Source organism: Macrotis lagotis, chromosome 2 (genome assembly GCF_037893015.1).
Source record: "Macrotis lagotis isolate mMagLag1 chromosome 2, bilby.v1.9.chrom.fasta, whole genome shotgun sequence".
Classification (NCBI taxonomy): domain Eukaryota; kingdom Metazoa; phylum Chordata; class Mammalia; order Peramelemorphia; family Peramelidae; genus Macrotis; species Macrotis lagotis.
Window position 1 is genome coordinate 44,654,893 of NC_133659.1, and position 14,641 is coordinate 44,669,533.

At 36.0% G+C, this 14,641-nt stretch overlaps 1 protein-coding gene across 2 annotated transcripts in view; it reads left to right on the forward strand.

The window, feature by feature from the left end:
• LPAR3 (lysophosphatidic acid receptor 3) overlaps positions 1 to 14,641 on the forward strand; it is a 122,159-nt gene that overhangs the window by 25,587 nt on the left and 81,931 nt on the right. Inside the window, exon 2 of one of the 2 annotated variants that reach the window (XM_074221782.1) lies at positions 9,438 to 10,194. In XM_074221782.1, coding sequence (XP_074077883.1) covers positions 9,459 to 10,194 — 736 coding nt within the window. In that variant the 5' untranslated portion in view covers positions 9,438 to 9,458. Of the gene's footprint in view, positions 1 to 9,412; positions 10,195 to 14,641 lie in introns of those variants that run through there. The other variant, XM_074221781.1, reaches the window with a different exon arrangement.

Genomic DNA, 14,641 nt, shown 5'->3' on the forward strand with positions numbered 1-14,641 from the left:
TAAATTCTAACAGGGGAAGATAATACACAAAATGGAACTGAAGAAAGGAAGAGGAAGATGCCTCCTGGAGGATGGTGCAATGGAAATCTAGAAAATCAGAAGCAGAGAGAGGAAAGGAATGAAGGTTGGCTAGAATGTTTCCATCCCCCAAACGGAGACCTTGGAAGGAACTGGCCAGTGTGGGACAAGGGTTAGTATGGCAGAGAGTGAAGCAGGGCAAGCAAAGTTCTAGGATGACGATGACACTGTAAGTAAGGAAGGGGAGCAAAGTCCAGAAAGTCATAAATTGTGACTTTTAAAAGATGTAAGAGATATGATTTCTGGGCAATTTGATAATTTTATTAATAATGCTATCATTTTTTTATTGCTAAAAGGATGGTCATTTGACCATCTCTCTCAGTCCATATTCAACCATGGTGGCAGGATCACAGCTTATGTGACCTTTGGGAGAGGGGAGTTCCTGAGGGTCACAATTAATTCTGGATGGTTAACATTTGATGAAAGAATGAATATTACAATGAGGGGCTGGACCTATTCAAGTGAACTTTGATTATGTCATTTAATTCTTTATGCTTGGTCAATCTATTCAAAGAATTTATCTCTACTCAGATCTGAGTAGAACACAATGACCTTGCCACTTGGGTGGGGTCTGAAGAAGTCAAGAGAACTTTTAAAATCAAGACTTTTGAAAAAGGGCACAATCCTGAATCTCTCTAAATTATTGATTATTAATAATCATTTCTCTCAATGCAGAAAGTGTGAGCCTGATTTCCTTTTGTCTTTGCTTCTTCAACCATGGTACATAGTAGTCCCTTAAATACCTATTGATTAATTGACTTTTCTTGAAGTCTATTCCTGAATTCTATGTAGCCTGTGGTCCAAAAAATTCTGGACCTTTTCAGACTTAGACTTCATCTTCGGGGGGATTGTGATATTAAGCCACTTGACTTGGCTATCACCCAGATAGAAAATTGGGAACTTAGAAAGTTAATCTAGGTCTAAGTGCTCAGCTGACCATCATATTAATAGGTTCAGAAATCTCTAATCCTCTCATTCTAGTGGATTTGCTCTTATCTTTCCTGCTGGTGATGTATGTCTCCAAATAAATATATTTGGGGAGAAGGGAAACACGATCAATTTGTTTGAGAAACGTGTATTGAGGTTGTCATCTGTCACTTTATTTTTCATTCAGGTTGTGTTCCAATATTGTCATATGTTTGCATTTTGTATCTCTTCTCCTTAACCAATCAGACTTTAAGCTAGAGGGCAGGCACAATCCTGTTCAGAGTTGGTACTTGGAGACCTTAATGAGTGTTTGGTGAATTAAATAGAAATTGTCTTGCAAAGATACACCAATGTTTCTCTTAGGTGGGAGAGAACAGACTGCTTAGAAGCCAGCCAAGAGGAGGAGGGCATGTTGTCTTGCAGGATATAGTTGGATATAAAAGTCACTCAAGTTGGTTGCAAAGGGCCTTATTTTCATAATTGTTTCCACATTACAGACTAGCCTGGTGTTTTCTTGGAGAATCATGTTCTGGGAGAGTCTAAATGAAGGCTTTGCTCAAGCAGCTTTCATTCAGGCACCATATTTAGCCTTTCTAAACCATCATTTTATGAAGTCTTTAATTGCTCAACTCTGACATTGTGGTGACAGCCTACATCTTTAGCATCTTTAGGCAGCGCTGGATCAGTCTGGTCCAGCCTTCTGAGTCTTTTAGCGTCTTAAAAAAAGTTTAGCACTTGGCAGAATTCAAATTTGCTAACTTTTACTGAACCTACTTCTAGATTTGAGTACTGTGTGACTGGTTTACAAAAAAAAATTTTTTTAATGTATTTTCATAAAGGTGTGATTTTTGTGACTTTTAAAAGTATTCTACAGAAACACACAGAATATTTGGAAATTAAATATAATTGTTTCTAAAAAGAAGTCAACCTACAATGTTCCACAGTTGAATGATAATAATAATTAGCATTTATACAGTATTTTATGATTGGTTTATGATTGCATTCTAATCCTAGTCTTTATAAACAACCCTAAAGGGTAGGTGCTTTGGGCTAGCTATAGTGAATTATTTATGTAGTTATAGAAATAAAAATTTATATGTTATAAAAATATCTTGTTTACTTATGAATATGTAATCATGTAATATACTCAAATATATACACACTTCTATTTTGAATAAATGTATATAGTCATATAAATACTAACCATTAGTTATTTATATGTTTATAGAATATTATTAAAAGTGTCTTTTGTTGTTGTTTGGTCATGTCTGAATCTTCTTTTCCCCTCTTGGGGTTTTCTTGCTAGAGACTGGAGTGGTTGCCATTCCATTCTCTAGTTCATTTTACAGACGAAGAAACTGAAGAAACAGGGTGAAGTGACTTGATCAAGATCCTACAACTAATGTCTTCAGTCCAGTTTTGAACTCTGAAACTAATATTCTTGACATCAGGCCCAGGACTCTGTTCACTTTCCCTGTCTAGAAATGTTTGCGTATATTTAAATTAGATTAACAAAATGTAAATTTATATAACTTGTATGCTGATGAACTTATGATAACATATAATTTGTATATTATAAATGTATATAGTTACATAAATGCTAAATATGAGAGCTATTTCTTTATATAAATATCTTTAAATTATATAAACAAAATGTATATATAAATTATATATTTATAAATATGTAACTATATGTAAACTAGCTTTTAAAGATATGAGCCAAATGTTAAATATAATTAAAGTTTTTATATATATTTCTATTAATGTCATATAATATAAATTATAAAATTACATTTATAGAAATTACATACTTTTAAATATAATTATATAAACTTGTATATTTAAAATATATTTATATTTTCAATGAATGATAATTGCTACCTATCATGAGTTATTTATATAGTTAAATAAATATGAATTAAAGTTATATAAACAAAATAACTTTATATATTACATATTCATAACTATATCATTTTATGTAAACTTATTAAAATAAATATGTGTTTTCATATGAAAGTTAAATAGAATGAGGATTATTTGGCATGTGTTGTTTTAGTTGATAATATAACTAATATAATATAATATAACATAATATAATAACATAATATATAATATACTATAACTAATATAACTATTATTTTCATCTTTCTGTTGTCATTATGACTGCTTACATCCTGGGTCATCTTCTAAGTTTTAGATTTGTGTTTAGGTTTGAAACTTCATTCTCAAAGGAGTGAAGTCACCAAGGGAAAAAAAAAACTCTTAAAAGATGTTTTCAGCATAGTGGGGAAAAGCATTTTATATACATCAAAAAGTCATTCATTTGTCATAAATGTTTGATTTGATGGAAACACTCTGCCTTGATAATTTTTGAGAGAACAAAACTAATCACTCTTCTTAGTTAATATTTATTAAGTACTCTAATAAACACGTTTGGCCAAAGAATAAAATATGAAGGAAAAATGTAGAAGATTGGGTCATAGAAATTACCTTTATTCATTTTACTGTCTTTTTATGCTGATGCCTTATAATACCAAATTTCTGTTTCTCTCTGACTCTGTCCCTGGCTCTGGCTGTCTGTCTTTCTCTCCCCACCCCACCTTAAAAGTGACTATATTTTAACAGACCAGAAGTAACTGGTTACTCATGTCAAAATGTCTGCCTGTGCAGTCAGTTCACTGGTTGGTTAAAGCAAAGGTCAAAAATTAGCATCAAATTAGAAGCAAGAATGATGATGATCAGATACAGTCTGTACTTTCAATAGCTTCAGTCTGACCTATTTAAATAACCTGTGGACAAATGGCAAATGATTAAAAGCAAAAATATAGACTTTTGATTATTGCCATCTCTTTGAGTTGTTTAACCATTATGAAACAATTGCCACAATGCAGGGGCTGAAAGAGCCCAGAAACTGCTAGTCAGCAAATGCTGGACCTTTCCAGACAGAGGGACATCAAAGCCAAGATCAACAGTTTTGGGGGAGCGTCATCTCTCTCTTGCAAAACATTGCAAAGGAAGATGATGAGTAATATCATCTCCTAATATAGAGGAAGGAGGTAGAAACATAGGGATCCAAACCTGATGTCTTGAGTATATGTGAATGTGGCTAAATTTTTGGTATTTTGTAGCTCCAGATGAATAGTTTAATTTTTAATTAATAAATTTAGTTCTTTCTGATGAATATAAATAGCATCTTTTTGTGGTTGAGTAGTTGATAAATGTAAGTCTAAAAAAAAAAGCCCCCACTCTGTGCACACCTGTGTGCTGTAATGCATAAATGAGATGATATCTATAAAATGCTTTGTAATTCTTTTGTTATATACATAAACACGCACATCTATGGTATGCTAAAAGTTTTGGATTTTGTATATCTGTCAGTATGTTTGTAGATATGTATATACACCATGTCTATATAGATACATGTCCACGATGTCTCCATAGATACATACATTCACATAACTGTGGTGCTGCAAAAGATTTTAAACTTTAAAAGCATAAAACTTTTCTAAGACTTTTAGGGAATGCTATCTAAATGCTAATATTGTTTTTGTTATTAGTCTCTGAACCAGATGCTACTGAAAAAAATAATTCCTGATCCTTTTTATTGAACCACATGCTTTCAAAGGTGTTGAGTTTTTGTTTCTTATGGGGATAGTTAGTGTGGAGGAATAACGAAGTAAAAAAACCATTGAGGTTTTATCCCATCATGTAATTACAAATTCTAAGAACCACAGTTTAAATGCTAAAATAAATTTTAAAAACAAGCTTCTTTGATCTCAGTTTTTTGGGTAGACTTTGTTAGTTCTTGAGGCTTGCCAACATGTGAAACTTTGACATATTTTTAGTTTGAAAAAACAGATCTGGGTTTAAAAGTGAATTTAAAATATAAAATGGGTTTCTTCTATTGCAGTATGCAGAGTAATAATAATAATAATAATGAACATTTATAAAGGTCACATGAGCCCAGTAACTCTGGGAGATTGTTTGCTTGTTCAGACAAGCTCATGATCATTATTTGCATGATGGTATCCAGCTATTTCACCCTCTGCTATCTCCTTTTCCTTTTGACTTGAATCTTTCCCAGCATCAGGGTCTTTTCCAATGAGTTCCATTTTCTCATTATGTAGTCAAAGTATTTGAGCTTCAGTTTCAGTATTTGACCAGTCAGTGAATAATCCAAATTAATTGTATTTTAAGTATTGGTTGATTTGATCTCCTAGCTGTCCAGGATTCTCTTAAAAGTCTTATAATACTGTGATTCAAAAGTGTTGATTCTGTGTCAACTTTTGTTATAGTCCAGTTCTCACAGGCACACATCACTACTGGAAGAAGGATATCTTTGACTAAACAGACCTTTGTTGGCAAGGTGATATCATTCTTTTTTAGTTTGCTGTCCAGATTTACCAAAAGCTTTCCTTCCAACAAGCATGTGTTTTTTTAATTTCATGGTGCTGGTCATAATCTGCACCTCTCTAGGTCTCTTTAATTCCTGCTCAAAATCATTGTGATCTGAGTTTACTTGCTGCACAAAAGGTGCAGCAACTGACCAAAGGTGCACCAACAAACCAAAGGCACATAAATTATCAAGGTAGACCTTTGCCTGAAAGATAGTAATTGTTCTGAACAAAGTCTGGTGGGTTTCAAATCATGAGATCTTGGATTATGTGAAGCCTGGCAAGTTTCACTGATCATTCTACGTTTGGAGGATTGGTTCTATTCTGATGATTACATTTGGGAAGGTTATTGATAATTAAAGAATATTTAGAGGACAACAAATGGCAAGGTTCTTGAGTCCATGTTAAATGAAGATAGATTCAAGGAAGTCTGGGCACTTTTAGCCTTGGGAAGACACAGCAAGACATCAGGATATCTAAAATCTAAGACTTGATGGGCTGTTACATAGAAGATGGATTGCATTTCTTCTTCTTCTTCTTCTTCTTCTTCTTCTTCTTCTTCTTCTTCTTTCTTGACCTCAAAGAAAAGAACCATGAAGGGAAGGGAAGGGAAGGGGAAGAGAATAAGCAGTTACATAATACCTGCTCTGTGCAAGGAACTCAGTGCTTTTCAAATATTGTTCTATTTGATGACCAGGTGAAAGTTATAAAGAGACAAATTAAGGCTTGTCAGGAAAACTTTCTATTTTTACTCTTACCCCCCCCCATTATACATAAATTTAAAATAAAACTTGTTTCTTCTATTGGAGCATGTAGAGTAATAATAATATTTTATGTTTCTATTTTATTTTCCCCAATTACATATTAAGACAATTTTTTAGCATTTTTTAAAAGTTTTTGAGTTCCAAATTCTATCCCTTCTTCCCTTCCTCCCCTCTCCCCTCTCTGAGACAGTAACATTTGCTTTTAAACGTTAAGTTCTGAATTCTCATTTTTCTCTTCTCTCATTGATAAGGAAAACATTTAACAATGGATTATGTATGTGCAGCTTTCTAAAACATATTTCCATATTAATCCTGTTATGAAAGAAAACAAAACCCCCCAATAAAAATAAAATAAAAAATTATTCCTTAATCTGCTTTCATAAGATTCCATAAATTCTTTTCTGGAGATGGATATAATTTTTCAACATGAATCCTTAGGAATTATCTTGGATTATGGTGTTACTGGGAAGAGTTAGGTTATTTTATGGGATTGTTGTTACTGTTTACACTCTTCTGGTTCTGCTCACTTCACTTTAAAACAGTTCATGTAGATCTTTGAAAACCTTTCTAACACTTAGAGATGTCTAGAAGCAGCTTGGTATGGTAGGAATGGTACTTACTTGATGTCACTGAAGATAAAGAGTTGGAAGGAACCTTCATCTAGGAAACTTTTAGATTGTGATCTCTCCTGTGACAGGACTGTGCTTTTTCCTATGTCTTGTGCCTCCTGTTGAATTATCATCTCCAGTTGGCATTGAGATCAATGAAATCAATCATAACTCTTCTGTTACAGTGGTGGTTCCTTTTGTGGCATCATTTGTAGTATGATCAATATGGCTTAAATTTTTAAAATTTTTAAATTTTTAAAAAATGTATTTAAGGCAATGGAGTTGAGTGATTTGTTCCAAGGTCACACAGCTAGGCAATTATTAAGTGTTTGAGATCACATTTGAACTCGGGTCCTCCTGACTCCAGGGCTGGTGCTCTATCCATTGCACTACCTAGGCTGCCCTGATCAGTATTTCTTACATACCTATTAACGTGCTATATCAACCCTAGAACCCTTTCCAAAATGGTCCTCAGAGCCTAGGCTGCCCCATTAACAAACATGAACTCATTCAGAGGAGCATGACTTACCTGATGAAGGAATCAGATACCATACCCTATGAGGATCAATTGAAAGAACTGAGGTTGTTTAGTGTGAGGATATGGAGAGATTTATGGAAGAACTTGACCATTATTTTTTAGGATTTGAAGGGCTATCATATTCTATATAGCCTGGAGTTTAGAAATAAAAGGAATAGATGGGAATTGTAGAAACACACTTTGGTTCAATAAAAGAAACAATTACCTAACAATCTAAGCTGTCCCAAAGGTGAATGGGTTGCCATGAACTCCCCCTACTTGGAGATTTTTAAGAGAAAAGTGAATGAACACTTATCAAGGATGCCACAGATAGGATTCTTAGGTTCAGAGTCCCTCTAATGCAGAGAAAGCAGTGCTACATTTGATTCTTGGCTCTGACACTACTTATGTGATCTTGGGCAGGTGTCTTAATTATCTTTGACTCAGTTTCCTAATGTGAAATCAAGTAAAATGAAGAGACTAGACTTCATGGCTTTGGAGATACCTTCCAAGTTTAAGCCTGTGACCCTATGATGAGGTCTTTGTATGGACTATGACCAGTTCTCTGCTTAATAAATTTTGTTGTTTTTGTTTGTTTTTTTAGATTTTTGCAAGGCAATGGACCACACAGCTAGGGAATTATTAAGTGTCTGAGGCCAGATTTGAACTCAGATCCTCCTGACTCTAGGGCCGGTGCTCTATCTACTGTGCCACCTAGCTGCCCCTCTGCTTAATAAATTTTGATAAATGCTTTGTGATTCTGGGGAAAATAAGAGTGCTACTTATAAACATAACTTTAAAATAAAGAACCAATGGAGGGAAAGAGAGAGAGAGAGAGGTTTTTTTGGTCGGGGGGACTGAGGTTCCTCAAAATCTATTTGGGGGACTGAGGTTCTTCAAAATCTATTAGAGGAATTGAAGTTTCTCAAAAATCTATTTGGGGGGGACTGAGGTTCCTCAAAATTTATTGGGAAAGGGGCAATTAGGTGGTGCAGTGGATAGAGTACTGGCCCTGGAATCAGGAGGACCTGAGTTCAAATCTAGTCTCAGACACTTAATAATTTCCTGTGACCTTGGGTAAATCACTTAATCCCACTACCTTGCCAAAAATATCTATTGGGGAAATGTCATTTGATCACCAGAGAAATAGTTGTTTGCATGTTATCTCCCCTGTTAGTTTGTAAATCCTTGAAGTCAGGGACTCTTTTGCTTCTTTTGTATTCCCAGGGCTTAGGATAGTAAATGTTTATTGATTGGGTTCCTCTATGTTTGACCAGGCAAGATTATGCCTGTCATTGGCTGTCTGTCCTCTGATTAATGTGAATAAATGAGAAAGGTACTTGGGCAAGCTTCTAAGATATATTGATGGGCATCAGCTAGCACTGGGTTTTGTATACAGGAGGCACTTAATAAATGCTTGTGATTGGTTTGGATTGGCATTGTTTTCTGTAGCACAGTGATTGTTTTCAAGATTCAAAAGTGTTGGTCTGTGGCTCCCTCCCTTATAAGTCTTCCATAAGGAGTGGTTTTAATATCTCTCTTATCTAAAATCATTACTTATAATAATTAAAGAGAAACATTACCATCTTGCTTTCTGTACCTAAGGCCTCAGCCTTTATCTCAGAGTTTAGTACACAGTAGGCATTTAATAAATATCATTTCACTGATATGAAGTCCATACGACAGAGCTGAAATGCATATGTATTTTCTCTTCCCATTAGAATGTGAGCTCCTTGAGAGCAGGGATCATCTCAGGCAATTAATATCAAACAAGAAATATTTCTTAAGTATCTGTTGAATGCCAGACTGGGAGGATACAAAAAGAGAGCTTATGATCTAATCTTGCTTTTTATGTTTGTATTCTCCTTTGCACATAGTATTCTTTTTTTTGGGGGGGGGTTGAAGCAGTGGGGTTAAGTGACTTGCCCAAGGTCACACAACTACTAAGTATTCTGTGTCTGAGGTCAGATTTGAACTTGGGTCCTCCTGAGACTTCAGAGCTAGTGCTCTATCCACTATGCCACCTAACTGCCCTTGTATAGTGTTATAGTGTTCATAAAAGTTTTTTGATATGTTCATTCATTCATTCTCTCATACTGATATGTTGTTGTCTTTTGTTTTGTTTTGTTTTGCTCTGTTTCCTTCCTAGGCTACCCGGCCCTCTTCCATAATGAACGAGTGTCACTATGATAAACGCATGGACTTTTTCTATAACAGGAGCAAAACAGACACAGCAGACGAATGGACAGGCACCAACCTTGTGATTGTTCTCTGCTTTGGGACTTTCTTCTGCCTGTTTATCTTTATTTCCAATTCTCTGGTCATTGCGGCTGTGGTCAAGAACAGAAAATTTCATTTCCCCTTTTACTACCTGCTGGCTAACCTCGCTGCTGCAGACTTCTTTGCTGGCATTGCCTATGTGTTCCTCATGTTTAACACGGGTCCTGTCTCCAAAACATTGACCGTCAACCGTTGGTTTCTGCGCCAGGGGCTCCTGGATACCAGTTTGACGGCCTCTCTAACAAATCTGCTGATCATTGCAGTGGAGAGGCACATGTCCATCATGAGAATGAGAATCCATAGCAATCTGACCAAGAAGAGGGTGACCCTGCTGATCCTGCTCATCTGGGCTATTGCGATATTCATGGGCGCAGTCCCCACGCTTGGCTGGAACTGCCTATGTGACATCTCGACCTGCTCCTCCTTGGCTCCCATTTATAGCAGGAGCTACCTCATTTTCTGGACAGTGTCCAACCTTTTGGCTTTCTTCATCATGGTGGTGGTGTACCTGCGCATCTACATGTATGTGAAGAGGAAAACCAATGTCTTGTCTCCACACACGAGTGGGTCCATCAGCCGCCGGAGGACCCCGATGAAGCTTATGAAGACAGTTATGACTGTCTTAGGTAAGAGAACAGGCCGAAGGCAAGAGTGCCATGACTAACTTACTGGGATGGGGAGTCTGGTGATGGAATGCTCCTCTCTCAATTGCAGAATTGTAGAACTTTCTGTCCACAAGTAATATAAATATTTTTATTACTTGTTATTTGAGACTTGTATATAAGCATCTGTTCTCTCGTTTCCCATGGCATTAATATTCCAAAATACACAGACCATTTCTCAGGTTGGTAAAAATGGTATCGAGATGACAAGAATGGCCAAGGAGTTATAACAGTGACATTAATAGTAACTTGACCTTTAAGTAGCATTATAAGATTCTCAAAACCACTTGACATTCATTTTCACACTTGATCCTTACAAAAACTCTGTGAAGTAGGTACTACGAGGACGACTAGGTGGTATAGTGGATAGAGCACCGGCCTTGGAGTCAGGAGTACCTGGGTTCAAATCCAGTCTCAGACCCTTAATAATTACCTAGCCATGTGGCCTTGGGCAAGCCTCTTAACCCCATTGCCTTGAAAAAAAAAAAGAAATAGGTACCATGAGTAATTATATATCCCTTTTACAGAGAAGGAAATTGAGGCTCAGAAAGCTTAAGTGATTTGCCCAGTGTTATGGAGCCAATAATTGTTGGAGTTGAATTTGAACTCAGGATTTTCTCATTCTAAGATCAGTTCTTAAGACCAGAATAACACCTTGTATTATAGCATATGCGATGCTTCCTAGAGAACTCATGAAGTGGATGAAATGGTATATAGACCACATAAGGAATGCTAAGAGGCAGCTAGGTAGTGCAGTGGCCATTGTACTGAAACTCGAATCAGGAAGACCTGAGGTCAAATCTGAGATCATGGGCAAGCCACTTAGCCTCTGCCTGCCTCAGTTTCTTCATCTGTAAAAATGGGGTTTTTGCATGAGAAAAAAGTGAGATAAGTTTGTAAACACTTTGCAGACCTTAAAGTGGCACATAGATGTTTACTACTATTTATTTATTTATTTGTTTGTTTACTTATTTATTTATTTAGTAGTAGTAGTAGTAGTAGTAGTAGTAGTAGTAGTAGTAGTAGTAGTAGTATTAGTATTAGTATCCAACTGCCAGCTTTTTGAAGTAAGAGACTTCAAAGAATAATTATAACAACATGGAACATTTAGGCGATGCTGATGCTGTTGGTGATTTATTAAGGTCTTTATTCTTTTCCTTGATCAAACTAAGATTCCTGGGCTCTACTCCCAACTCTTTCATTAACTAACCCTTCGACTCAGGTATTGCCAATTTCCACATCTGTAAAATACAGGGATTGGAGATGGAAAATCTCAGTTGCTATTCCTCATTATTTCTCATAATCCACTAGATCTCATGATCCACTGGAAACTTCACGAGACACGGACAGGAACAGGGAATAAGAAAAGATTAACATTTTATGGTTTTAGGACAGGTCTAGATTTTGGAAAAAGGTTAATGATTTTGGAAAAGATTTATTCTTCTGGGAGGTTGAAGTTTTTATTTAAAAAGTGAGGTTTGGGGATGACTGGTAAGTTTTAGACTTTAACTACCATAGAGAGTCAGTTCTGGGACCTAAGACAAGCACCATCAAATGCTCAATAGATTAAAAGTAAGAAGAAAACCCCAGGACATTCAGCTCATTTATGGGGGTAAGACAAGTTTCAGCACTGCTGGCTGTTGGAGAAGAGAACAGCTTGGGATTTGGCTGAAGAGGTAAAAGTTGTATTAGTATCCTCTGCATTTTGACACCCTGTGACAAAGTCCAAATTACCCCATCCTTGTTAAGACTCGGAATAAATGAGCATTTGCTGTGTGGTGATTTATTTTCAAATATCCCATTTTATTTTTAAACTTTAAACTTCATCATCTTCAGTGGAGATAGGTTAAACAGAAAGGAAAGCTAGAGATAAGGGAAATCATAGACTTTTAAATATTTCAAAGTTTCTCATTGGATGAGAGCTCATTTCTATCCTTGATTTTTCACTTAAATGAATCTGGGAAAGATCTCTAGTTTTTGATGTGTGTTTTGTTGGATAAGGGACTGATCAGAATAAACAGGAAAGCTGGTGCATGACATTAGAGAAGCTGTGGGATAGAAGCAGGAGGAAGTTGGGAAAATTGGTTGATGAGAAGTCCGATTTTTGGAGGACCAGAGGAAGTTCTCTAGTGGTTAGACAGAGGTATCTGGCAAAGGATGGGTCACGAAAAATTGGAGGAAATGAAATTGAGGAGCCATGTAATCTAGCTCATTCAGATTTCTCTTCTTTTCCTTTTTTTTACCCTGAAAAATTTTCAGTTTTATTGGTTTTTATTGGTTTATTGTCTTTCAAATTTATAGGATCCTGATAGGTGTTGTCTGGCTAACCCATGCTTTGCATGAACAAGGATATTCTCTGCAAAACTGTTTGCTTATTTTTTATAAGGTTCTTAAAGCTGCTATCATTTCATTGGAACATCACAATGAGGGAAACATTACTGATACCGATGATCATTTTAATAGATGAAGAAAAGCTGTATTTTAGGGACCTCTAAGGAATTTGCCTAGTTTTAATGGGCTGGCACATATCCAGCCTGATGTCTACCACACTAGGCTCCTCAAGCATGTTTCCCATAGTGTTTGATCACAAGGTCTTTGCTCTGAAGATCATCACTGAGGGGCATCCCCTTTGGAGTAACTCTAATTATAGAAAGTTGTCCTCTCATAAAGCTCTCTTGTGACATTGGACTCCTGGTTCTACTCTCTGGGACCAGGCCTAATCCTACTTTTAAATGATAATCCTTCAAATATTGAAGTGTAGCTACTATGTCCCATCATTTTCCTCCTTAGATCAACCATCTTTCAGATTCTTTAGCAAAACCTCATATGCCATAGCTTCATTCTCCTGGATATTCTCTGAATGCTCTCAAGCTTATCAATGCCCTTCTTCAAATGTAGTGCCCAGAACTCAATATAATAATACCAGTTGTGGTAGGACCAGAACACAATTCCTCACTCTTCAATGTAGTCCAAGATTATGTTAGCCTTTTTGGTTATTATGACATTATGACATGCCATCGTGAACTTGCTGTCTATTAAAACTCCTAGCTCTTTTCCAGATGAACTACTCTTAAGCCATGCTTTTTCTATCTTGTACTTGTGGAGTTGATTCTTTGAACTCAAATATCAGACTTTACATTTAAAGCTATTCCTTTTATCTAGGGATTATAGACCTACATCCGGAAGGGACCTCAGAACCCATTTATTGTCTTTATTAGATTGCTCTACTGGGAAACCTATGAAGACCTTTAGGAATTCTGATGCCATCATCCAGGTTGCTAGTTCTCCCTCTCAGTTTTGAGTTATCTCTGCATTTTATGAGTATGACTTTTGGGCCTCTGTCTAAGTCACCGCTAAAAATGTAAAACAATATAGAGCCAAGTTCACATCCTTGGTAGAATGGTAGAGCTCTCTTTCCGTATTGACATGAAACTATTAATGACTTTGGATTGGATCATTCAGTCAGTTCTAAACAGCTTGACTAAACTATCTTCTTATTTAGTCAAGTCAGCAAGCATTTATTAAGCGCCTACGTACGCCAGACACTGGTCCTCTATCAGATTGTAAGAACTGTCTTTTGTCTTCCTTTGTCTCACCAGAGCTTAGAACGGTGCCTTAAATATTGAAGAGGCTTAATAAATGCGAAATGACTGACTGACTTCTAGGCACTGGCAATGCAAAGAAAAGCAAATTAGATTGTAAACTCTTTGAAGGTAGGGACTTTTTTTTATTTTTATGCTCAATATAAACACATACATATAAACAATATATTTTTATTTGTGTACATATGTATGCATGTATAAATAAATAAATGAATAAATTATATATATATATGTATGTGTATATATATATATATAGAGAGAGAGAGAGAGGGAGAGAGAGAGAGAGAGAGTCAGACACAATAAAAAGCAGCATATATATGTTTATATACACACCTATGTGCAGGTTTCCTGCAGATTTTAGGATTTTAGCCAAGCTTTGAAAGAAACTAAGGAATCTAGAAACCAGAGGGAAAATAGTATAGGCATCCAGCCCCCATCTCTCCACATTTACCATACTTTCTGAAATATTTTGCTGAATCTAGGTAAAATTTGGCTATGGAATTCCCCTGATCAGTCTAGCAATCCTTGGCATGACCTGTCCTTTTTGTTTGTTTTTTGAGGTTGTTTTTTTTTGAGATGATTAGAGTTAAGGGACTTACTCAGGGTCACAGAGCTAGTAATTGTCCATGGTTGGATTTGAACTCAGATACTACTGACTTTAATGTCAGTTGTCTATCAACTATGCTACCCAGTTGACCCAGTATGATCTGTTCCTGGTGACTACTTTTGGTGACTACTTCCTTTATGAGATGTTGGCTCAGCTTCACTTAAATAATATACTCTAAAATTTTCCCTGGTAGCAAGTTTCA